The sequence below is a fragment of the Crocodylus siamensis genome, chromosome 11 (assembly GCF_052110815.1).
Source record: "Crocodylus siamensis isolate JL-2025a chromosome 11, ASM5211081v1, whole genome shotgun sequence".
NCBI classification, from domain to species: domain Eukaryota; kingdom Metazoa; phylum Chordata; order Crocodylia; family Crocodylidae; genus Crocodylus; species Crocodylus siamensis.
In genome coordinates, this window is record NC_143405.1 from 40197191 (window position 1) to 40224421 (window position 27231).

At 45.4% G+C, this 27231-nt stretch overlaps 1 protein-coding gene across 5 annotated transcripts in view; it reads right to left on the bottom strand.

Moving 5' to 3' along the window:
* Positions 1-27231, bottom strand: part of PHF2 (PHD finger protein 2) — a 162869-nt gene that overhangs the window by 70021 nt on the left and 65617 nt on the right. For all 5 annotated transcript variants that reach the window (XM_090021160.1, XM_090021161.1, XM_090021158.1 and 2 more), the window contains exon 2: positions 3379-3464. In XM_090021160.1, coding sequence (XP_089877286.1) covers positions 3379-3464 — 86 coding nt within the window. The remainder of the gene's footprint in view (positions 1-3378; positions 3465-27231) is intronic.

The window sequence follows — 27231 nt, forward strand, 5'->3', positions numbered from 1 at the left end:
AAACTGAGTCAAGACTGCCTTAACAGAGCTTTGCCATTTTACTTATATGACATCAGAAATATTTATGTGAATATGTATAATTCTTCCCCAGTAGAAGTCTCTATAAATTTCATTATAGCAAAATTACTTTAAATGTCATATGAAAGGAAGTAATTTTCTGGAATAGTAGTCACCAAGCTACACTAGTAAAGTGAAAAACATAAAAGGAGAAAAATGATTTTTAAATCTGACATCTGGAAAACATACATTGTGGAAAGCATGCATCAGAAATATACATTTAAAATCTCTAGAAGTTGCACAAGACAGAAAGCTATTTCTGCTTCTTTTTCCTGGTCCTACAAGAATGAAGTCTTGGCAGTATTTTATAGGATCTGGAACAACACTTACTTGCTTAATACAGAATTGGTATTGCTTGATAAGTTAATTAGGTTAAAATATACTGTACCAGTTAATAAACAAATTAAACTAATCACCTCAGAGAAGTCCCATTACAGAAGTACAGTATAAGTGGACCAAGCTGCATATAACTACTTGACAGGAGAACTATTACCACAGGGTCAGTTCCTGATTTCACTTAAGGATTGGTCCCTCATTTTCTGAGTTTCTTCCATTACATAGGGTGACTCCTTTACTGTTTGCCTTTTTGCTATGATATATAACCCTTTCATGTTATAAATATTTTTTTCTTTTTAACCATCAAAACCTGTTGGATATCCTGAGAACCTGTGGCATACAGATTCAACAAATTCAACGTATGATATTCCATGTTCATTCCACACTTAGGGCACTTGTACACATGATGATCACCACCATGTACAAGTGACAAAATTTGCATCATGTTTGGGGGTTTCAAATGAGTTTGCAACATTGCAAACTAAACCACATCCTCATGTAATTTAGTTTGCAACACTGCTACTTGTAACGCTGCAGCTTTAATCTAATAGTTTACCCCCCCACTGCAGGACAGTGGGGCAGGCTCCACCAAAAAAAGGATTGGGCTCCTTGCCACTTCTCCCTTCAGCAGGCCACTGGGGCAGTGCGCAGAGGTGGCAGGAGGGCAGCTGGGTGTGCTGGCAGCTGGAGAAGGCAGCGGGATGGTGCACAGGGCACTGGAAGCCCCAGTGGTCTCAGGAAAGAGTTGGAGCCAGTTGGGTGCTGCCTCTGAGATGGGGCAGCACCCAGCCTGCTAGCAGCCAGCCCAGGCAGCCCCAGAAGGTGCCACCATCAGAGAGAGAAGGACTGGGGCTCCCTACAGCTCAGGAGCAACTCGGTCCACTGGCAGCTTGCCCCCTGGCCATGGGCAGGTTCCAGCTCCGCCAAAAAAAAAAAAAAAAAGAAAAAGAAAAAGAGGATTGGGCCCCTCACCGTAACCTGATAGAAACACTGAAATGGTTTAGTCCTCAGGTTTCTATTCTATGCCTCACTATTTCAATTCAGGGGACATAAAATAAAACCTTGGGGATTAAACCCCTGTCATGTGTACAAGTGCCTTTAGGTTTCAGTTCTTTTGCAGGTCTTTATTATGTCAGAATGACTGATTCTGTGAAGATATGATGTTCTCTATATCTTTGAGAAAACATTTATGAAAAATATTCCAATATGCTGTTGTCTATTTCTAGCAGGACTGTAAGAATACATGGTTTACAAGACTATACAAGTCAGGATGTTTTGGAAACACCACCTTTCTACTGTAAAAATAGTGATTATCTATAAAAGGCAGGGGGTTTTTCAAGGAATGAACAAAGAAGAGCCTAGATAAAACATAAATTTAGCTGCTATTTCTAGTCTATTTGTCATAATTGGTATATTACACTAGTATTCTTATTGTAAGAGTCATTGCTTGAGTTGTAAGATTATGTACCTATGCTTGTTATGTAATTTATGCTTAGATCCTGATTACAGACTGTAGCATCTTTATCTGTTTTTTTCACTCTGAAAATGAGGTGCCTTTCCCCATTTACAATTCAAACCAAAGTCAAAGTAATAAAACTATCAAATGTGCTTGAAAGTTCCACAAGAATCTCACTCGGAGTCAAGAAAACATATGCTTTATCCTCCTCTACAGTGGGTCAACACTGGCCTTAAAATATCTTCGTACCCTCCTTTTCCAGTTAAGTCATTGTATTGCTAAATTATTCATTCCAGAGATGATTTGCAGTTATGTGTTAGGCATGTGCTTTTTACTATAGTCAGAAATTTTCCAACGCAAGTCTTTCTCCCATTAGAAATGCAGAGTCATCAGAATCAGAGCATTTTATAGGAACATGCTGATATCACTGAAGCTTCCAAAGGAAGTGGCAAGCATTCCTGGCTTTCCACCATGCACCCAGCTCATAGGCTGATTGCAGAGATGAGTACCAGAGAACTCCAGCTTGAGCTGAGACTCTGAGGACTTCCAATCTGCCTGCCATCCAGGAAGCCCTGCCTTGAGCTGTGAGGGCTTCAGACCCCAGCCTTCTTGAGGTGAGCAGCCCAGCTCTGAGGAGTTCAGGGAGCCCAGTCAGCTACATTTTGGAAAAGGTAAAACAGAATGTCGTTTTGAACCTTCAGAATGAAAATATCAGATTTCTAAGGAACCGTGCGTGTATTTGAACCAGAGGCATAATTTGGGAATTAATTAATTAATGTTGGCACGTCCACAGTATGGGAATCCTAGATTCTGGCTAGCTCCATTTGTCACTGACAATTTGAGAACTAAGCACGTCATATTTCCAACCCACCTGCAGGCAGATGAGAGTAGTATTTTCCCCATGATCTTCTTAATTGTAGCTTGTTGCATAATAGTTAGACTGTCACTTTGCCACATATTTTATAATAAATAATGTCTAAATGAAGCATTTAATTTCAGAGTGATTTTTTTACCTTTCCATCCTAGATAGAAGTTCTGAATTAATTTGACCAAAGTAAAACGATCCTGCAGTTCTCAATCAAACAGGAACTGCCACTGACATCAACTATATTTTTAAACCAGTGGGAGTTTTGCCTGAGAAAGAACTGCAGGAATTATTCTTCTCAATGCACCTTACTATTTTAACTGTTCTACAGTTAACAAATAACTGCATGTCCAAGACCAGCGTAATATATTATTCCTTATTCTTCCTATTAGAAGATAAAAGCCATCATCTAATTACTCAAAAACAGCATATGAGAACTAGAACATATCAGATTTGCTGCTGGTCACACAGCGTTCCTGTGGTTAGGCTAAACAGGAAAATGAATTCAGATATCCAAAATCCCGGTCTATATTTCCATGTTACCCCAACTGTGCTTAAAATTCCAATTTTAATTAGCAAAAAAAATATCAATGTTGAGAATTCACCCTGGCCTTTAATATGCAGTATCTACCTGAGTGTGGAGGAATCAAACAGGTGTACTTACAGGTAGACTTCCCGTGAGTTTTCTCACAGTTTGGACAATGGTAGATGTCAATATCTGGTGCCTCGTCTTCTTCTACACCAACACAGCTGGAATATTTAAAAACAAACCTTAGATCATCCTCAGTCTAGCTCCCAACACATAAAAAGATGAGAGGAATACAAAGCAATCAGTGTATTAATTGGCAAAGGCTATATTAAGGCAGCACATTATGCATGCCTTTCACATAATGATCCCCAACCTGTGGCTGACGAGCAACATTGTTGCTCAACAGATTCTCTGGCACTGCTTGCAGCCTTGGACAATTGTGGCTTCCCATTAAACATAATTCTTCCATTTGCAAGGAGAGCAAGGTACGATGCTGCCTGCAGCACATTACTTGTTCAGTATTGCTACCCCTGGGCCAGAGAAGGTTGGGGACCACTGAGCTGCTAGTAGTACACACTACGTTCTTCATAGAGTGATGGAAGCAGGTGTCACCCAGAAGCTTGTTTGCAAGTTCAGTAGAAACCTCCCTTAAAATTTGATAGAGACTCTAATTGAAAAACCCTATTTTCATCTACAAAAATTGTTTTACCTGGCTGGGACTGATGATTAGTGGAATGGTGGGAAATCCATATGAGGACAGACTAAAGAAGGTAGCCCTATTCGCTTTAAAAAAAGAGATGCTTGAGGGGTAACATAAAGAGGGTTTACAAAATACTAAATGAAGAAGAGAAAGTGAATAGGGATTAATTTACTCTCTCTCACAAATGAAGAAGTAGAAGCCACAAAATGAAACTGATAAGTTTAAAATTAACAAAAGGAAGCTCTTTTTCACACAGTGAGTGCAACATTTATTACACAACTGCCCAGTTAACTGCGCAGTAAATGTCTCAGTGTCTACACATACACCGCTATTAGGGTACAAAACTACTAAACTCCATATCAGGTTATGACTTGTAAATATAAGTCCTAACCTGCTGTGGAGTTTTTTCATGTGAAGGAGTGCTCCCAAGCCGCGCGAACAGAGCATGCAAACAGGCGCGTTCTGTAAGAGCGTGCCGGCATTTGCATCGGCATTCGCGCCGGAGGGCAAGCAGGAATGGCCCGGAGGCTGACTACTGCAAGCGCGGGCAGAGGCACCGCATCCAACTAGTAACAGGCAGCAACTCCTACGATGGTCTCGACACGGAGTGCTACCAGGGCCCCTGCTCGGGGGACGTGGCCTTCCCGGGGCTTGTCTGAGGCCTCCACCCAGACAGAGCCCATGGGGGGGCTGGCACCTCCCACCTCCCTGGCCTGCAGGAGCTGCCCAGCAGGGCCTGGGGGGGCAGGGACGGGGGACCCCCACACCTGTCCTGCAGGTGCCCGCCTTAGGGCCCTGGAGGCGCGGGTGAGGGTGCTCCAGGAGGAGGTTAGCAGGCTGAGGGGAATCCGAGAGGCAGAGGAGGAAATTGACAGGTATTTTCTTTCCCTGCAGGGTTGTATGACCAAGGAGGATGCACTTCAAGAAGTGCCCTCCACTGTTAAGTGGCAGACAGTCACCTCCCGTGCCAGGGCTGCTCGTACCATGGCAGCACCAGTTCCTCCAGTCCGGCTGGAGAACAGGTACGAGGCCCTGGCAGCCCTGGAGGAGGAGGAAGGAGAGGACGAAACCGGGGTGGAGGCAACTCCACGCTCACCACGTCCCATGCAAGCTGAAGGAGGCAAGAAGGCCAGGAGGAAGAAGCGTTGCGTGATCGTCATTGGTGACTCCATCCTGAGAGGTACGGAGGGCCCCATCTGTCGCTGGGACCCCTTGGCATGTGAGGTCTACTGCCTACCCGGAGCGAAGATTCAGGACGTGAAATGGATGCTCCAGACCGTAATCTGGCCCACCAATTATTACCCCATGGTCATAGTCCACGTGGGCAGTAATGATGCGGCCAGGAGCACCCCTGATCGCCTGATGGAGGACTACCATGCTCTGGGGCATGTGCTGGAGAGAGATGGGCGCACAGGTGGTTTTCTCTTCTATCCTGCCAGTGAGTGGACAAGGCAGATGGCATGAAATGTGCATCACGGAGACCAACTGGAGGCTACAGGAATGAGGTGGGCTTTGGCTTCCTCAGCCATGACTGGCACATCACAACAAGAGACATTCTTGGATGGGATGGGCTCCACCTTTCCCCTAAAGATAAGTGTGTGTTCTCTTCTAGGTTGGCGGACCTCCTCCGGCAGGCTTTAAAACTAGGCTTGTCGGGGGAAGGGGAAGATGAGGGCGGAGGAAACATCAGACTGCCAGACCAAACAACACCCACAACTACAGCCCAGCCCAGACGAACGAGCAAAATGAGCAAACAGGTAAGCAGTGGGGGCCAGGGTAACGCTGGGACTACGCGGGCAGTACATACATCCACAGGAGGCCTCAAATGCCTCTACACAAATGCTCGTAGCATGGGAAACAAGCAGGAGGAACTCACCCTCCTGATGGCTGACACCAGCCTGGACATAGTGGGGATCACAGAAACGTGGTGGGACTCCAAGCATGACTGGGCGGTGAATGTCAAGGGCTATAGGTTGTACAGGAGGGACAGGATAGGAAGGAGAGGTGGGGGCATGGCACTCTATATCAAGGAGGAATTCACATCCTCGTTAATTAGTAAGGTGTCAGAGGAGGGGCACTCTGAAGTGCTTTGGGTTAAGAGTACAAGGCAGTCGAGGGGAAAGAGAATTAACGGTGGGGGTCTACTACAGACCACCCAACCAGGGAGAAGAGCTTGACCAGGAATTCTTAGGTCAGCTCACAGAGGTGGTGAAGGCTAAAGATGTGGTAGTCATGGGGGACCTGAACTTCCCAGATATCTGCTGGGAGGAGCAGCCAGCCAGGTCTGACCGCTCACGTAGGTTCTTAGACAGAGTGCAGGACCTCCATCTAACCCAGGAGGTGCACAGCCCCACCAGGGGGGACACCTTGTTGGACCTAGTGCTGGCCACGGGTGATGACCTGGTGAGGGGGCTGTGGGTGCTCGACCACCTGGGTAACAGTGATCATCGCCTGCTGGAATTTACCATCCAGAGCAAGGTGGCAAGGGCATGCAGTAAGGCAGCAGCCCTAGACTTTAGAAGGGCAAACTTCAGCGAGAAAGGAGGATAGTTGAGGATGTGCTGAGGTCCCAGAGGGGAGGGGGGCCAGATGTCCAAGGAGAGTGGTTGCTCCTTAAGGGGGCAATCCTCCAAGCACAAAAGAAGGTAATCCCAATGAGGATCAAAGGGAGCAGGAGAGCACATAAGCCTCCGTGGCTCACCAAAAGCATCTGAGAATGTCTCCTTGCTAAAAAGGAGGCTTACACCCAATGGAAGGAAGGGGTCATCACCAGGGATGACTATTCTGCAGTCGCTCGGGGCTGTAGAGGGGCAGTTAGGAAGGCCAAGGCAAAGACGGAATTAGGACTAGCTTTTCAGATTAAGGACAATAAGAAGTCCTTTTTTAAATACATAGGGTTTATTCGTGCACATTAATCACATATATATATGTGCCCAGCATGACATTAAAGTGTAGAACTCACTGCCACCAGATGTGGTGGAAGCTGACAGTTTAGGCACATTCAAAAAGTGGTTGGACAAATTTTTGGAGGAAAGGGGCATCAGTTGTTATTGAGCATGGAAGTTAAGGGGACAGCCTCTGAACTAGAACCTCCTAGATATTAAATGCTGGAGGCTGCAAGTGAAAAAGGAACAATGTAGAAAAACCCTGGTCATACCCAGTTCACTCTCCCCTTCAACATCCACTCTCTGCTACTGTGTGACACAGGAGACTGTGCAAGATGGACCTATGGTCTGACCCAGTAAATGGAAATTCTTACGTTTTTATGATCCCTCTTTCCATCTAGAACAGTGGTGCTCAACTTTTTGGCCCCTCAGGCTGGATGAACAGAGCTCAGTCCATCAATGGGCCAGATCCTGTCAGTAAACCCAATTCAGCATTGAGGGTGGTGAGGTGGGGCCCCATCTGGCCACATGGAGGGGAAAGGGGGCATGGCCTGGCACCAACCCAGGTGCATAGGGGACAAAAGGCAAGGCCCAGTCCCCACCCAGCAATGCAGGACATAAGATTTTGGAAGTGGCAGTATTTCTTGACACTGCTCCCATGCCACCAAATTTCCCAATCCATGGGGAGCCCCGCAAGCCAGATGCCGTGGCTCCATAGGCCCGGGGTTAAGCACCCCTGCTCTAGAACATCAGCTCAGCCCAAAGCTGAATTAACAAATGTAACTTGTATCCAGGTGCTTAAGGACAGCTGTTCAACAATGGCAAGATATGCAGCATGTAAAACTTCAATAGGCTTCATCTCTATTACCATACTATATGAAGAGGAGGAAAAGGTGACAGGAGAGCTCAAAGCCCTTTCGGCTGCCAAGAAGATAGGTTGTATCGCGGCAGCTGCTTAGAACACCCACTGAGATTAGTTTGGATGTCACAACATATGTAACAATACAGTGCAGCCTGCGGGCACACTGTGTGAATGCCACACAATGGCAGAACACAGCACTAGGGAAAAACAAAACTAAATTGCAAAGAAATTAAGTACACATGATAAGAAGTTGTCGTACAGTCAGTTGTGAGCAGGCAGCCAAAGATCAAAATCCAGAATGGCAATGTTTTTTCACAAGGAACAAAGGCAAGTAGGATTTTGTTGATGCCTGTTCTGCCCGAAACAGCACAGTTTTCGTAAAGCAGATCTGCAGCGCAGAGAAGAGCTCTGAGAAGGCAGGAAGCTGTTGGATCCACGCTTCCATTCTTGCTTCTGGATTAGGTCCCACACAGGACCCAAATGTAGTGCACAGCTACATTTACCTTGATCCCCTGGGCTTCCCTGAGGGTTTCTCTACTTTAACACTAAGGTCCTCATAGAACTGTTATGACAGCGGGGGGTGCCAGAACCTCCAATATACCCCCATATTAGAAGAAAAGGGTTGGGCTAGATCTACAGAAGCCCTCAGCTGCACATTTAGGTTGGCTTTTTCACACCCTCTGCAGAGCTCCAGAGGTGTAAAGCTGGCTTTAGCATGAGTTAGAACATGATCTTTAGCTGCCTATTACTAAGGCTGAGAGCATTCCTGAACCACAAAAATGAGCATGCTGCTCCATTCTGAAAATGGCTATGGGAATACATCACAGTGCTATTTCTGTCAATCACATTATGCTTTTCCCAAACATCCTTTGTTGTCCAGTACTAACATGGGTTGTGTTCTTACGTGCGTTTCAGGCAGGAAGAAATTCTCACTGAAATCTAGATGAAGAAATTACTTTCAAAATGCACTAAAGCCTTAACCACACTGGCATTTGCAATACCATTTTTGAAACAGTTATAATATAACGCGCATCTGTTTCTACTATACTGACAAACCATGAAATTACCTTGTTAGAAAAACCTTTCTAAAAGGGATGTTCCATAACCTGGTTTCTCCTAGTATGGCTAAGACACTGAAATCAATGAACTACATCCTCTTAGAAAATGTTTCCAAGGACTCCATCAGAAATCTGGATGATTTAACTATGCAGTTGTAGCTACCTGTAGTATAGATAGATCCCCATTCAGAGTTAAACAGTAGAAGCTCATCAGGCCCTACAACCAGAATCATGGACACTATGCTCTTCTCCTAAAGGAGTCCATAGTATTGTCAATAACAGCAGTTCTCAAAGAGCTGTAATGGTACAAGCAAGGGCAGTTCGCTAGGACAAAGTAGATTCCGCTGTGTTAGCCTGTACCTTTGATGGTCCAGTAACTTGTACTGCTAACAGCATTTGGCACCACAGGTAACAAAGAGCTTTTAACTCATCCATAAAAGAGTGGATGTGGATGTATCTTTTTGCATTAGTGTATTACTTAAATAAATACAAAGTAGCAACTTGACTAAAATCATTGACGTGAAAATTTAAAGAAAACATTTTAGACTAGAAAATTTGCACAACAATCCAGGTCCCTTAGATAAAGAATTATAGAGGTGGTAAAATACCAGATTAAGTATTAGAGAATTTAAACAAACCAACCAGATTAATCACAAGTATAACCATGTCTCCAAAATGCTGCATCAGCTACGTATTGTACTTGTCAAGCTTAGTAAAGGTATGGATTAGGCTTTACACTGGAGCTTTGAAAAAATCTATATTTAGCTAAGCTAAGCAGCTGAGACTCTTGGTTACTAGTAACATCTCTATAGGAAAAAGTATGAAATCATACAAAGATTGGGGTGAAGGACTGAGTGTGTGGAGGGTTTACTGGCTCATATGGCAAGAAAAATTATGTAACCAAAATAAAAAGGGAAAATGAGAATAAAAGCCAACAAACAGGCTTCATAGTCATAGTGACCCCATCAAAATAGGATTCTAGGGGAGTAATAACATGAGCTTTCTATCAGCCTACCCAGTTCTGACTAGACCTAGCTTCTTCACCTGCAGCACAATTTCTGAATCTGGGTTGCCTATTTATATTCATTAAGGACCAGAGTCTGCCTCCCCATTACAGAGTAGAACTCTTCTCCAAAAGTAGGTCTACTAATGAGTAAGGGTGGCAGAGTGTGATGCTACAAGTCCTCTATTCTGACAGCTAGTACAAGGGGGAAACACCTTATTCTCCATGCATTTCCACGGATAGGCAACAGGACTATTCATACTGGAAGATCTTAGTTCATATGAAAAAGGTGTTCATACATGCCCTCCCACTACAAAGAGACACAGACAGTTCTGCTCCCTAAGACCTGGAAAGGCAATGATCAACTCTTACCAGAGCTGCTAATCAATAGCACTGATTTATTTCCTGACACTTGATTTTTACTATAAAGAACCCGATTGTGGAAATGAGAAACCCATATAGTTTTCAAAACTTATGCACAATTATACAGGCCCATGGATGTGTTCTTATTTTTCCCTAGAATAATTCAAATTGTAAAAAGTTTCTTCAGCTAAAGTATTCCTAAAAAGAGCCTGGACAGCACAAGTTAGCACCCTATGTGTAGCATTTGTTTATTTCATAAGAATTGCTCTTTCTGTCCCTCTCTACTTCATTTTCAGGGTAAACAGGTCATTACTTGAGTCAAATGTCTAACCCTGCTCAACAGAGGTGAGAATGGACAATGGCAAAAGTGTAGGGTGGCCATCATAGAGGACATTCTCATTTTCTGCTACTCTGTCCTCCGTCCTCTATTGATACGAAACCCGATGCCCTGCCTGGTCCCAGCTTAGTACCGGCACTTAAAAAAAAAAGCAACGCACTCACTGGATACAGCAGAAGCAATTGTCCATCCCCCACCCCTGCCTGGCACCCATGCAGTGAGTGTCACATCACATGGACGTAACGTGGCTCAGCAGGGCACCACGTGCTGTCTGGGAGCTGGGGCAGCTCCACCTGTCACCCAGAGCCTGGCAGTGCTCAGCCCCAGCAGCCCCATCTCCCAGACAGCGTGTACCACCCTGCCAAGCCACACTGCACCCATGCCATGGGAAGGCTGCCACATGGGTGCCAAGTGGGGGGTTGATCCTTGCTGCCCCCTGCTGCCCTACACTGCAACAGGAGGGAGAGGAGGGGACTCTGTCATGAGCTGGTGGGTGCGGGACTTCTTTTTTATTTTTTAAAGTGCTGGGAGGCTGGGCCAGGCAGGGGATGGGGCTGAGCAGGGAAGCCATGGGGGCTTCTCCCATGGCTCCTCCAGCTGTGCCTGCCTCTGCTCCAGTGGGGTGAGTCGCAGGGGCTATGCCCTGCTACTGCTTACCCAGCTGGTGCATGGCAGCAGGGCACGATGCAAGCACGGCTCACTCCAGGTGGCAGCATAGCATAGTCCCTGCTCCCAGTGCTGCCATGCCTGCACCAGCACTGGAAGTGGGGTCTCTGCCCTGCAAACACTTGCCAGCTGGCATGGAGGGTGTGGGATGCAAGCACAGCAGTGCTAGGAGCGGGGGGCTGTACCCTGCTGTTACTTGCCTCCTTCTGCCTGGAGCAAGCCACGCCCACATCCTGCCCACACCCCCACAGCTGGACAAGTGGTAGCAGGGCATAGTCCCCACTCCCAGCAGTGCTGCACCCACATCTTGTGCCCCCCCTCCCCCTCCCTAAATAATGCGCCCCTTCACCCTGACTGGGCAGCTTGTCCCAGGCCCAATCCCTCCCTCCCCCACACCCCTTCCCGCTTCTCCCCTCTCCCCCAGCCCCAACAGACTTACCAGCTGGAGGCAGCTGTGTCAGCTGCCTGTTTAGCCTATGGCTGAATCTCCAAAGTGGTTGAATCTTTTCCAGAGCTTTTTAAAATCGATTTGGATGCTTCAAATCAATTCAGAGTTTTTAACTGGTCTCTCAGTTTGATTTAGATTTGGAGATTTGATCTTTGAATCAGGATAATTCTCCTCCAAATTGAATCAGCTACCGAAGCTTTGGACAGCCCTAGTAAACAGGCCTGGGGAACTGGCAGCCCAGCCAACAGCCCTGACACTAGCAGTTGCCAGCCACTGCACAATCTATACTCCACTTTCAGAGGCAATGACTACAAAGGGACCACATCTCAGGAGCTGGCTTCTGAGCTACAGTACACCTTTAACCCTAGGCAGAGGCAAGGAGCAGAGGCCAAGGAGGTGAGAATTGAATTTCAGAAGAGATGCAAGGAGGGAGGAAGGTGGTGAGGGCTGTTACACTTCTGACAAGGAATTAGATTAGTGTGTGGAGCAATGCACTGCAGTGGGAAGCGAGAGATGGTGCAGTTTCTGAGATGCTGCTCCTTTAAGGGAAGGGAAGAACAAAAAGCAAGAGGTGATGCTGCAGGAGGTAGAGCTCAGGTGCAGGATTCTGGGCATCAGCAGGAACAGATTTATTTGATTCATTTGTATTAGCAGTCTAAGGATCCACTTTAAAAAGTCCATACACACCCTGCAACAATACACTCAAATCCCAGGTGAATTCTTTTCATTTCTGAAGCACACAAGTTAAGTACCATGCAGTTTACTCTACAGGAGTCTTTTGAAAGAGACCTTTACAAACATAGTCCTGTGTGCACTGCAAGGACATTAAAGTCTACCTAATTACCACAGACACCCTCTAATGTGTACAAGCAGGTCCTACAGTTGTGTGCACAAGTATGATGATCATCATACTTATAAGGTCTTTGCAACTCACCCTGTCAGTCCCTGAGTTTCTGCCTTTTGAGGTCTCTCTACATTTTTTGACATGTTGTCAAATGCAAAGTTTTGCAGGCCTCAGCCTGTGCCCCTTGTGGATGATGTCAGGCTCCCAAAGTAAATGCTGAGAGCTTTTAATTAGTGAAGGAAAAAAATGAGGGAAAAGAACCTCATTCACTGTGACACCGATATTAATATGTGAGAAGCTACAGCAGCAAACATGTCAGTTAGGAACCAAGGAAACATCTGGTGCAGAAAGTCATGATGCAAGACGTGTCAGAAACAAAGACAATAAGGTTCTTCCCAGGTAGGGAGACAAACTTATAAATGCAGCTAGCAAATGCTAGGCTTTTTTTTTTCTTGCCTGACCTAGGGAAAAAGATTTGGGTTTTCGTTCCATTTTCTTGTACAACCTATAGTAAAAATGGAATTAGACCTGAACCATCCTGGTGTCCAAAACATTTACTTGTTACATCAGTGTCCTCCAATCTGAAGGGCAAACAGAGAAGAAGGAATGTCTTGAATAAAGACATTTAAATAATGGATTTAAGCCATAGCATAGTTCTTTAAGCAAACAAACAAGCACATATTTGTATAAGTGTAAACACCACTGCTGCTAGAGTTTCTTATTTGAGTTTTAAAGAACTGCTATAGGCAAAAAAGATACCGTAGTACTGAAAATTAAAGCCCTGATACTGCAGTCAGTTAGGCAGATCCATAACTTTATTTAGATGATTCTTTCTGCTGATTTAAATTATACTGCTCACATGGTTAAAATGATACATGCCCAAAGTAAGTGGTTGTATCATCAGAGGCTAAAATAATTGTATTTTTTATTACAATTTTTTTCTTTTTAAGGCACAAAATCTTTGACATCTGTAATCAAAATCACTGCCAGGTTCACAATGAAAAACTATTCAAACATTCCATCTATTAACAAAGTTACTGTGCACTTTTTTATACCCATAGGCCAAAATTTTCAAAACTAGGAATCTAATGTTCGTCTCCTAAGCCATATTTAAGCACCTGTGGGCAGGATTTTCAAAAACCATGATCAAGGAATGGAAGTTTCGCTGACTTCAGACTGTACTCCCTGATAGCAAAGTATAGCCTTGTCAAAGCTGTCTTGATGGAAGGTGCTATTGGTTGCAAATATAGCACAAGTTATTTGCCCATCAGTTTGGTTTGCATTTGTGTTGTTTTCATAGCAGAGGCATTAACGAGGCTCTAGATTTGTTTTTTTTTAAAACAGATGAGAAAGTGAGAACTTACAAGAAAAATATTCATATTAGTATGAGGGGTGTAGGTTGTAGCTGTGTTGGTCTAAGGACACAGGCCAACAAGGTTCTTTGGGTAAATCCGATATTTACCCAAAGAACCTTGTTGGCCATAGTAGTATGGAACATTTACTAATTTAACTACTGTTAACTAGGGGATTAAAACAGAAATACATTTTAAAAAACCCCTTTAATTGTTGAAAACTAAAATGAGAAGAAAGTAAAGAATTAAATAAAAATAGGATTTTAAAATACAATTTTTTTTAATTATCTTTTTTAAAACAGATTCGGAATTCTCCTAAGGACATCTCTGGGCAATAAACCTGCACAACTTCCAACACACAATCAGGCCTTTAAAGAAATATTATTCTCCCTTCTAGTAAAGAATTACAGCAACATAGGCATACACAGAAGCTTGTGGGACTTCTTAGGGCACTTGCTGCATACACACTTTTGAATCTGAGCAATTACAATATCTACTTGGAGCTATAAATTGCCTCAGAACACACTTACCATTTTCCCTTGTTCACTTTCACCTTACTACCAGCCTCCACTGATTTCTGCAGTGGAGCCAGAAGAGGTTCAGGGGCCAGAAGAGGTCCAATCCAGCACAAGGGATTGGTGGCACAGAGCTGCACCATGCTGCCCTTCCCCTCCACAGCACTCCCCTCCACCATGGAGCTGTGCCACATCTGTACTTCCCTCACTGCACACTGATCAGGAATCTGCAGTGAGGCTTAGTACAGGCAGCTGACTGCTGGGAGGTGAACAGATCCTACTGATAAGCCATTCTGCTGTTTGCCTTCAGGCCTACCTAGTTAACATGGTACTGAAAACGGCAGCAAGTGTAGGCTGCTTAGGGCCTGATGCTGACTCCTAAGTGGAAGAAGGACACAGGACCCATAATGAGCCACAGAGACTCAGAAATGCTGGGTGCCTAGCATATAAGGATCCAGCCTCTATCCCAGGGCGGACAATTTTTTCAGCTGGAGGGCTGCTTAACGAGTTTTGGTGAGCTGTTGAGGGCTGCAAGGGTAGCCCTGCCCCCTGGTCACCACCTTGGGACCAGATGTCCCACCCCCTAACCCCTGACCTTTGCCACCAGAAGTCCCTCCCCTTGACCCCAGATGTACTCCTTTTGGGAAGGGGATTTGCCATCTTGAAACCAGGAAAAAAACAAATTATATACTAAAAATCAAACATTGACAATAAAATATTTTAATTTTATTTTTAAAAATGTGTTTGTACAGATTTGTGTGTGCTTGCATTGTGTATATAGAAGTGATTGCATAATACCTCAAAATGAGGTCTTACTTTTGTATATTGTGGGGGTGTGAAGGGGTGGGTATCGGGTTTTGGGGGTGGGGCTGTGTATGAAGGGTGTGGGGGAGGGTGTTGGGGTATGTGTGGGTGTGGGAGTATGTGGAAGGGGGCTGGAAATGTGTGTGGGGGGGTGTAGGTTCATGTGTATGTGGGGGTATGAGTGAGTGTGTGTGATGGGGTGTCTGAATGTAGCAGTGAGCAGGGTTCCTTCCAGAAGTGTGCAGGTGTGTGTGGGGGGTACATGTGGAGAACGGTGGGGGGGGTTGCTGCAGGGTGTGGGGGAGGATATAGGTGGGTGCGGTGTTTGTGGGGTGTGTGATTGTGTGCCGGAGAGGGTGTGATTGTGGTGGTTGTAGGGGAGGGTTTGTGGGTATGGTGGAGTCTGCGTGGGAGCCCCCCACTTTCACCCTCCTGAACACCCATCCCCACCCCACAACAGCCCAGAGCCCACATGCCCTGCAGCACCTCCCCACCACTGCACACAGCCCCAGTCCCACCCCCTCTCCAGACTCACCCCAACAGGAACCAATCAGCTGAAACCCATGTGCACATCCCCAACCCCAGCCCAACCCTGCACCTCCTCTGCCCTGCCCACCCATGGTGTGTCCTGTCACCCCCAGGCATGCAGTGGGACTGGGGTGCATCAGAGGCTGGACTGCCTTTCTAGGCAGCCCAGGCAGTGGCAGCTTCTTCCAGCTGCTGCTGCCGCTGGCCCCAGCTCCACAGTACCAGTGGGGACCCATGCACAAAGCCCTGACCTGGCCCTCCCTGCACCTGTTCTGGACTCACCTTTGCTGAGTAGTGGTGGCAGCTGGGTAGAAACTGTTTCTCAGTGCAGGGGAATAGCAGGCGCTCCCCCTTGCCGCTGCCAGGCCCTTCCTGATGCAGCCACCCAGAGCCCATTCTGGACTCCCCTGTGGCTGCTCTACCCACTGGCCACCCCGGAAGCAGCAGTGATGGCAGTGTAGATGCAGGGCAGCCTGGCGTATGCTCTGGGCAGCTGCAGCAGGAAGGGCCTGACAGCAGTGAGGGAGGAGGAGCCTCTTTTCCCCCACACTAAGCAACAGTTTCTGCCTGGCTGCCACTGATGCTCAGCACAGGCTAGTCCCGGAGCTGATGCAGGGTGGGCCGGGTCAGGGCTATGCACGTGGGTCCTCAATGGTACCGTGGGGCTGGGGCCAGTGGCAGAAACAGCCAGAAGGAGCTGCAGCTACCTGGGATGCCTAGAAGGGCAGTTCAGCCACAGATCCACCCCAGCCCCACTGCATGCCCATGGGGCAGCAGGATGCACCACGAGCGGGCGATGTCTGGGCCAAGTAGGACCCAGGGACCTGCTGTGGGCTGGACAAAGACCTTCCATGGGCGTCAGGCCATATTTTGCCCTCCCCTGCTCTGTCTTCATGATGTGGAACAATTATCACAGAGCACAACATAGGTTCATAGTATTTCACTCACAGAAAAGGTAGTGATCAGTAATTAACTTGCATTCACCCCCATACAAGAATATAGCATTCAAATGGACGATTTCCCTAAAAGACATTACTCACTTCTTGCACAGAAATGTTTTTCTTTTAGCAGCTTATATGAAGGATCAAGTGTTCCTGCCCTCACTACTTTGATGGAACACCACACCTAACCCAATTTCAGAAGCTTCTATCTGAACTATAAATAGTGGGGAGACATGAGGACTTCCGAGCAGTGAAAGGAATCATAATTTATCTTCTGCTGTTTTGATAGTTATCCAATACTCCTTTATCTGTTTGATCAAATTTTTATTGTTCCTTTTCATCAGATCTGACAAAGTAGCTGCAATTTCAGCAAAACTAAAACAATTACTTGACTACCTAGTCAGTCTAGAGAGAGGTCTCACTTGCACAGAACTTTTCAGAAAGGGCTTGCTTTTTTATCCAATTTTCCAGGTGAGTTGACTGAGGTACAAGGTCAAAGCATGCCCAAGGTCCTGCAGTAAGTCAGCAGTTTAGTTCACAGTAGCAATTAGGTTGAATTTTAATAGCTGCATTTGAAAACATCAACACCCATTATAAGGCAGGAGGAATTTGGAACTTCTCTGGATGAGTGTGGTGGTTTTCCAGCCTAGACTTATCAAGGGAACAGTGCATGAACTTATGGCAAGCAAGACATCACAACCAGAATAGACTGGAAAAGATCATTTTAACTTTTTCAACAACTTAAAAAGATTATATTTATTTTTACAGTATCTGTCAGACCAAGCACTTACAGTGTGGTAGGCCCCACACAGAAACAGTCTCTATATACAATGGGTCTCCGTTCCAGAACATAACCACAGGATTGAGACTCTCAGACAACACGTGGTATGGATAAGACTCTGAGGCCACATTTATGTTGGAAGAAAATTCTCAGAACAAAAAGGGAAGAGTACAGTCTTTCAAAGGATTTCTTGCAGAAAATAACTGGTTCTTCCATAAGAAATGAAATTAGATACCTATGAAACAGATCTCCCTCCTCCTGATCTAACTTGAATGGCTGTCCACTTCTCTCAGGCGTGGAAGACATCCACATCTTACAGTCCATGAACGACACGTACTTCCTGAGGCTGGAGGGGCATGGTGAGCACCCAAAGGCAGCGGGGGTGGTGTTGGCGGTGGGGGCACAGTGGTGGCGAGCGGGAACCGCCCACAGGTGCCTGCAGTGACAACGGTGGCAAGGGTGGGCTGAGTGGGGACCACCCACAGGCAGCTGCAACTGTGTTGGTGGTGAGCGGGGGATAGCGAGTGGTGGACAGCAAGCAGGGACCACCCGCAGCCACTGTCTGCGCTGTTGGCGATGGCAAGCAGTGCGCAGGAACCAGCTGCAGCCGCGTTGGCAGCAAGTGGGGAGAGGAGGGGACGGTGACTGCCCACAGAAGCCACGAGCGGCCAATCTCGGGAGAGGACATATCCCCCTTTCCCCCACTATGTGTTGCCTATGCCACAGTCCCACAGGCAAGCCCAGAACTGGAGCCTTCCTGGAGCCCCAAGAGGGTTCCAGCCCTGGGAGAAGAGGTACCACCCGCTGCACTCCTCTGTTTTAATAGCAGGAAGCAGGTTCACCCAGGGCTGGAGCACTCCCAAGAGAATGCCTGGGGCCTCAGTTCCTAGCCCACAAGCTGTAAAATGCTCCCATAGCCCAGTTGAACAGGCCCTGGAGTAGGAAACCAGGCCTTGAATAAACTATCCCCACTCTGGTTCCCAGCCCCATGGGCTTTAAATGCCACATGTGCTGTCTAACTGGGTGACACTAGCAGCAATATACAAGCTGAGGAGCTGGGACTTAGGGATGTGGCAGCTGCCCCTGGTCCTGCTTCCCCCCACCTCCAGCTTTAAATCACCTTGTGATCCATCCATCTGGTCTGCATATGAGGTGATTTTTTTTGAAGGCAAAACTTGTGACATGGGTGCTTGTGCAACTGACTATATGTCTTGGGGCAGAAGCAGTTCCCAACTCTGTATTTATTCTTTCCTCTCCTTAGTCTGTGGTTTTGTAGGTGTTAATCCTTGCTCATTAACTCATTAGCCTAGCTAGCTACTGTGTATTGAGCTGGTCCCTCAGTGAATCATGATTGATTGCATAACACAGTAGCTAAGTAGGCTAAAGAGTTAATGAGCAAGGACCCATGTCACAAGTTTTGCCTGTCAGCAGCTAGAGGTGCAGGGCCCCAAAACCCCTCTGCACCTATCTCCGTAAAAGCTGGCAGGCTTTGTAGCCTCAGCAGGGGCTAACAGGCCTGCAGTTTTCACCTTGCTGAACCTTAACACACACACTGTCACCCATGTCACAAGTTTTGCTTGTCTGCAGCTTGAGGTACAGTTTCCCCTAAACCCCTGCACCAATCTCTTGAAACTTGGCAGGCTTTGTGGCCTTCATAGGTGCTAGTATACCACCAGGTTTGACCCTGCTGTGGCTTAATATATACATGTGACATGAGTTCTGATTTCAAGATTTGGGGTGCAGTTTTCCCAAACCCCCTGCACCTATCTTATTAAAACCTGACAGGCTTCATGCCCACAGAAGGGGTTACCATTCCTGCAAGTTTCATCCAGATCAAGCCAGAAATGACAAAGTTATAGGTTGTTTTGTCCTTCCCCATTATAGCCTATGGGAGAAACATGGAAAGAGTTTCGTCCTTTTGACCGAATGAAACAGAACAGCTGTTTCAAATCAAAACAAAATTCAAAACGAAACACTGTTCCGTCAAAACACTGGTCGAAACAGAATGCTGCCATTTCACATAGCCTTAATACCTACCTGCCTACCTCAAAGGTTACTATAAACATTAATTAGGGAATGTTAGTATAGTGCTTTGACGATGAGATGTTCCAGCTAAATGTTCCATCATGTAAACACGCACAATTTCTTTGCTTCAACATTTGGTCCCCCCTGTTTGTAATTCTTTGTGTGTGGTATTAAATAAATGCTTTTCCTGATGACTTTGTCCTTTCCCATTGCACAGATCCTCAGATTCTTGTGCATTCTGAATGGAAATATTTGAGCCTGATCTTGCTTTGCCTCCAGGACTTTCCAAGGCCTTCACTTGGGAGTCCTGCTTACCAAACAAGTGTATGATTTGGCCACTGCTTTGCATGGGGACTGAGCATCTTTCACTACCCATCAAAACAAGTAATGTGATATCAGCATTGTTCTATGTAGACCAGATATATGCTTTTGTACAATCAGCACACAAAGCAGCAAACCTTGAGGTTCTTTCATAAACCAAACCAAAGAATGTCTGTTTATTTCTTGCCATCTCTTGGCAATAAAAACAGTTTTAAAACAAGCATACTGGATAGGTGGAACTGAAAGGTACTGCCCACCTTAAGGCAAGTCATTTTTTGTTCTGGAAACTTAGCCAGTGTCCCTTTCAACTGAGAGCTTTAGACATATACCAAAAAGGCTGGAGGAAAAAACTCAGCTTCTGTATAGTTAGCGTGGATCAGCAAATACATACAGATATAGATATAGAAACTGAGTCAGAGAAGTTAAGTAATTTTCCTGGGACAACAGAGAGCATCATTGCAAAACAGAGGATATGAGCTCCTGGCTCTTAGTTCTATGATCAGGTCTGACACCTGTACCTAGTTTACCACCATTTTAGTTAAACCTGATGAAAGCAAGTCTAATCAAAATTGCAGAGAGATGTGTCCCAGATACCCTTACAGCATACATGGTGCACAAGAAATATTCTCCTATCACTTTAGTTACATACCTGGTCTGAATTGTGAAAGGGTTCTGAACACTCACTGAAGTCACAGAAGTCAATGTGACTTGCAGCCATATCATTAGAAAGCACTCCATGAATTGCACTCAGTATGAAAAGCAATGGGGCTCACTTGTGTAAGAATATTATTACTTCTACAGTTTCCTTCTGTAGGTACTACTGTGTGTCACAAAACTGATACAGAGAAAAAAGCTCATGCAGCAGGCAAGCAGCCTGTTCAGGAAGTGGAACATCACAGCACAAGCCCACTCAGTCAATGCTTTGTAATCTACCCTAGTAGCCCATGCTGATATTCCCCTATCAAGCCCTAAATGGCCCAGGACCTGCTTAGCCAAGGGAACACTATTGTCCTGGTGACAAAACTGCAACTATGCTCAAGAGCCCTTGTGCTGCACCTCCCTCAGTAAAAGTCTTGGCAGTGCTTTCCTTTCCTGGAGGGTCCCTTACTTTTAGGATGTTCGTCCTGTTGATTTAAACCAGTCTATATCTACAGACTTTTCAAGCATTCATTTTGGAGAAGTTTTTGGGGTAGTGAAAAGTTATCCATGGGGGAGTTTAATGTGGTTAAACATGGTTGGGGCACAGATCCTTTATTTTATCTGCACCAAATGATTTATTTGGGCTTCCTTTTGTGCTTGCAGTGGAAAGCAATAAAATAAAAGCCCATGTCCCTGATGGGTATAGAAATGTGAGTTGGCATGAAGGCCTGGGAGGAGCAGCTTGCACTGCTCCTTCTTGCATGCATTCATTTTTTAGCCAGTTGTACAAGTTTTGCTCTCTTGGATAAACTGTGCTCTTTGGTTGACTGCCCCACATATTTTTAAATGTGTTTTCAGTTGTGGTATGTAACAGAGAATGAGCCCTTTGGGAAAAAGCCTGAATCACTTGACCTCTATAAAACTATTTGTAAAACTGGGGGAAATCAGGACCTCCCTGAAAAACAATTGTTACAGCCAAGTTCAGCCATCTGCAGGATTTAAAAAAAAAATGACTTCAGTTACTTCACTGATGTTAATGGCCAAAGCAGGTGCAGCACCTCCCAGCATAGGGGTCTGATCTGTTTGGCAGTGGTAGAGACCCTATCATTACACTAGTGCAGTCTGTAATATATAGAATATATTTTCATCTTGAATAGACCTAGCTGGGAAGATCTAAATATTAAGTTCACAATTTACAGTAATCTGAGATGCAAACAGCTTAGAATAGGCTCTTGGTCTTACTGATTTGCTAAAAGTGATGACCCACAAAAACAGCTGCTACAGCAAAAAAAAAAACTGCAATCAGTTTTGGGAAGAGGGTAGGGAGGAAAGCACTGGTCAAGCATTTTTCAGCAGGAGCAATCTAAACTGGGAGGAGAGTTAAAATAAAGGTTCTATGAAACCAACAAGACACAAATTAAACCTATGAAATGTTATGTTTCATGCAGTCAGCAATCTCCACATTGTTCAGACTTGAGTCATTAAAACATCTAAAAATATCACAGGTAGATCATGAGTTTACCAACTACAACCCTAAGTTTTTTTGCCTTATGTGTGGTAGAGCAAAATGATTTCCATTATAGTGGATAATATTAATCATAATCTTCCCTTGATCTGTTTTAACAGATAGCTCAGGGCAGGGTGGGGAGGAAGACTTCTGGCTTTGAGGCCACTAAATATCTGATCCAAAAATAGCTGAACTCATGGGGAATCTCTATGTTGATTTCTGTGTGCTTTGGTGTCAGTGGCACTTGAACTAAAGCTTGTCCAATGAGCTTTAGTTCAAGTGCCCCCACCACCATTTTGAAGTGTGGGAACACTGATCCATGAAACACAGAAGGCTGCTGGAGTTCGATAATTGCAACACTCCAGTAGACTAATTAATCGACTAATTACAGACTCGATTAATTACTGTGCATCAGAGCAGCCTCCCTGCTCATGTACAGCATCCTTACATCCTTTTATGAATGTGGCCTCAAGAAAGGAGTGAAATGCAAAAGATGCACTGTGATATGAATGAGGGGATTAGATATGTTTGCTTATTTCTTATCAGCAGAAGTTTCCTGGGACTTGATTCTGCAAACTTGCACTTGTACAAACAGTTCCATGCACTTGCCACTCCTCCCTTGAGTGAAGATTACTCGTAGCATTCTGCATGTACAGATTAGCGGCCTTGTTCCTGAATAAAGCATAGCACAAGGCTGGTTTCATTTTTCATTTTTGAATGAGTGTTAGCATATTTAATCTATGAGCCAGATTCTGGCTCCTTTGGGCTGCTTCTGTGATGCAAAGGGATTGAAAAATTGCTCTAATTGGGCAGCTGAGGATTCATGCAGCATAAGGGATTCCGGGCTGGCATAGACCCAACCTCATGTAACCTAGCTTCATATCAAGCAATAAGAGTAACTTGGTTCAGGACAATATCAAACACAAAATTAATTTCATTAGCTATCTTAACAAACACATCATTCTTGCAGCTGGTGCACTGTAGAGAATCATCACCTTTACATATTTAATGTATGGATAAGAAGATCAGAGCCCCTGTGGGCTGTTATAAAAACAAATTATCCATCTCAATTACCATCATGGTTAATTAATGTAATTAGTAGACTAACTGGCCCTGACACTTGAATGCAGCTGAGAAGTGTACAATAAAAGTCATAAGGGGAATGCAAAAGCAGGTTTCCCCTACCTTTGTGCTCCCGCATGCATGCAGCTAGTGTTTTGGCTGAAGTAGAGCAACCTGAAAGCTGTCCTAAAATAACCATGGTGCCAGCAGTCCCCAGGGAAAATGGAAGTCACTGAGAATTTCTCACAAACAGAAAGCCTTGCTAGGCCCCATTTTCTTAGTCACATTCCTTCTACTGTCTGCAAAGCTGTTACCACACCAAATTCCACTATGCTCTGTGAATATGCTGTGGTGGGCTTTGAAAATAATCTGCATACCCTGCCTAGGCAATGTTGACATCCAAACAAGGGCTGAGGCCTCTATTTTCAGTTTGTATAGTACTGTTCTACTGTCTGCTTTTTCTGAGACTACAGGCTCAATTCTCAGAGTTGCATGCCTGGATCAAGATGCCCAGATGGGCAAGATGGCAGTTGTCTGATGTTTGAAAACTGGACTTTCTATCGACTAGTTTTAAAGTAATCTTTTATATTTGCATTTTAAAGGTGATTTTCATATAAGAATGCCTCCAGATATCAGGTCCAGAACTGTTTATTAAGGGATTATTTTGTAGCATAGTCCATTTTAAGATTATTCCTCCCTTGTAGCAGCTGCTGTGGATACAAATGTCAAATCAACATGTAGTCTACACCTTCTTTCCAGGCCTCCTATTTCTCCTTTTTGCCTAACCCCTTCTCACTATGGGAGTCAGCTGACACCACTGTTTTCACCCAGTTAGCAAGAAGACTTTTTCAAGAATGCTGAGTGGATTTTTCAGGAATAGTTACTTGCATGAAATATGATTTTACGTCTCCATTGTGTTTAGTTCCTGTAATTATTCTAGCCAAAGTTAATGAAACTGTACTTCGTGAGCATACAGGCAGTCCTTGACTTGCAACATTTCGAGTTACAACATTTTGCACTTACAATGTTTACAAATTGATGCCCTATTTCAACTTTCTGACATCAGTTTCGACTTTACAACGCTTGATCTGATGCGATGCCACACCAGCAAACAAGTTCGCTGCATCGCCCATATCCCTGGAGAACATCTGTCCAAACTTGCTTGGACACTCTCTTTAAGAAAGCAGACAAGACTCCAGAAAAACCTGCAGCCTAGACTCCTGAGAAGACTCCAGCCAAGAACCCTTCAAAAGTCCAACCAAGAGCCTTTCAAGAAGTCCAGCCAAATCACCTCAAAAATGTCAAAAATTGGCTGATGGGGTGCACCCAGAGAGTGGTGGTGGATGGGTTGTACTCAACCTGGCAGGATGTAAATAGTGGGGTTCCCCAGGGCTCAGTCCTGGGGCCTACACTGTTCAACATCTTCATCAGCCACTTGGACGAGGGGGTTGAAAACACATTGTCCAAGTTTGCCAAAGACACCATGATGTGGGGAGAGGTAGGTACACTCAAAGGGAAAGAGAGGCTTCAATTAGATTTAGACAGATTACGGAAGTGGGCAGATGGTAACAGGATGGGGTTCAATGTAAATAAATGCAGGGTGCTATACCTGGGGAGAAGGAATCCACAGCATACGTACAGGCTGGGAAGCTCCTCCCTTGTGAGCACAGAGGCGGAAAGGGATCTTGGAGTCATTATTGACTCCAAGATGAACATGAGCCACCAATGCCAGACGACAGCAAGCAAAGCCAACTGCACCTTGTTATGCATCTAAAGATGCATCTCAAGCTGGTCCAGAGAAGTGATACTCCTCTTCTATGCAACATTGGTCAGGCCACAGTTGGAGTAGTGTGTCCAGTTCTGGGCACCGCACTTTAAGAAGGATGTGGCCTGCCTTGAGAGGGTCCAGAGGAGGGCCACCTGCTTAGTTGGAGGGCAACAGGACAGGCCGTATGAGGAGAGGTTGAGGGACCTGAACCTGTTCAGCCTCAGCAAGTGGAGGCTGAGGGGGGTTTGGTGGCTGCCTACAAACTCATTATGGGGGATCAGCAGCAAATAAGAAGGGTCCTATTCCCCCCCAGCAGCACCTGGGGTGATGAGGAACAATGGCCAGATGTTGCTGGAAAATAGGTTCAGGTTAGAGATTAAGAGGCACTATTTCACTGTTAGGGTGGCTAGGATCTGGAACTAACTTCCTAGAGAAGTGGTCCTCGCTCCTACCTTGGGTAAATTCAAAAAGAGGTTGAATGAACACCTGTCTGGGGTCGTGTGATTCCAGCATGTGCTTCTCCCAGTGGCGGGGGGTCAGACTAGATGATCTGTTCAGGTCCCTTCTGACCCCAAACTACTATGAAACCACTACGAAACTATGAAGTCCTTCCAAATCAATATGATTGCTATTTGCAATATAAATACGTTAATGTAGCTATTACTCATCTATAATTGATTATGAAATTCTGGGTTATTTTTGGTGAAAATAGGGTATCGGGCCTTGGTTCAGGAACCAATCCCCATTTATAATGTTGTTTCCTATGGGAAAAACAGTTCTGAGTTAAAATGTTTCTACTTAAAACGCAGTTTTCAGGAACCAATTATGTCTTAAGTCCAAGGACTGCCTGTATTAGGTGTAAATTTTATGCATGAGAATCCTTATTCTAAAAATAACACTGATACAGTCTAAGACTGCAGACATATTTCATGACCTGTGGAATGCACAGTTGCCAGACCAGGTTCCTAGGCTCTTCAAGGAAGTCCTCCTTCCAATCCAAAGCCTACAGCCACCACCTGTTTCTTGGGGTGGAATCTTGCAATTCTCCCATGCAGATTGCACTGACCTAAAGGCTAGGGACAGACATTCAAAATCCCTAAGCCTGAATTGATTCAATCTTTGTAGATTAGTCTAACCTGATTAGGCTGAACTGGTTTGAAACTGGACAGACATTCTCTCTGGACTGAGAAAATTCAGGCACGTGCCTGCAGTGGCTCCGGATAGAAGCTGGGGGGGGGGCACTAGGGTAGCCCTCCCTTCCCTTCTATAGGGAGTTGAGCTGAGGGTGGTGTGGCCAGGCCCTGGCAGGATTCTCTCATTAGGGAGGTCTGCCTGTATGGTTGTAGGCTTTTCCCCGCTGGGTGCTCAAGGGGCGAGAGTATTACCAGCCCCCAGCCCTGGGCTAGCACTCTGAGGCAAGGTGGGGTGTGCAGTGCCTACATTTGTTGATGATACAGAGCTTTTCAATCTTCCTCCCTACTTCATCATACTGTCTGCAGCAAACTGACAGGCGAGCAAGCCAGCCATGGGGCTGGTAACAGTCTTTATCACCTGATCAGCAAAAGAACAGCCTCTCTCCACATTACTTCAAACTTCTTAAACAGCTTACCTACTGACTTGTTGACTAGCTCCAAAAGCCCTACGTGATCACTATTCTGTCTGCCTATCTCAGTGCAATTGGAGAGAGAGACACACACAGGCACCTCTTGGCGTCAGCTAGCATACCGCATGGTGGCTATGGTCCACGCTGTAGCAGAGAGGAGGGAGGCATCTCTGCTTAAGCTGTGAGTGTGGGGGGTGGGGAAAACCAGCAGACACTGCTGTGCCTGCAAGTCTGTGCTGAGCTCCAGCCAGGGAGTAGGAGGGAAGGGGCCAGCCCTGCTGTGGAGCAGACAGCCTTGCTCAGCTCAGAGAGCATGCTGGGATGCTGGGGGACTCTGATTTAACTTAAACCAGCAAGGGGTCTGGGACAGACATTGCATAAACCAGTTTGAGCCAAATCAGTTAAGTCTAATACTACATCCAACCAGGTTTATCTCAGACCAGTTTCAGCCATTTTCAAATTGGTTTATGTGCACTGAACATCAGTTCTGTTACAAGTTTAAACCGGTTTCTGATCACTTAAACTGGTTTGCGTGTAATGTCTGTCCCTAGTCAAAATGGTTACCTCAATAGGCCTGACACAGGATCAGGCTTTGCAGTTTTGTCCCCCTTGGGAGCAATCACAATAGCAAGCAGCAGTCAAACAAAGGCAAATTATTACTCCTTTAGAACAAGAACATTTCAGAGAAAATGTATCTTAAAAGCAATGTGACAGACTGTAGGAATATCCAACTTTTCCCTAAGGCTTCCTGTTCCCTGGATCAGGGAGGGCACTGCTTCTTTACACTCCTACAGTCTCTCTCCCTGTCAGTCTGTCTCCCTATACAGTTTCTGGAAGCGATCCCACTTCTTCCTCTCAAAAGTGTTTTTCCGATGTACAGTTTCTGGCTATGAGAGTTAGGAAGGCTTAAAAGAAGAGACAGGATCCTTAAAACTAAAAGCTTGCCCTATTGTCTTTCAAGTGTGTGCTAGGAGGA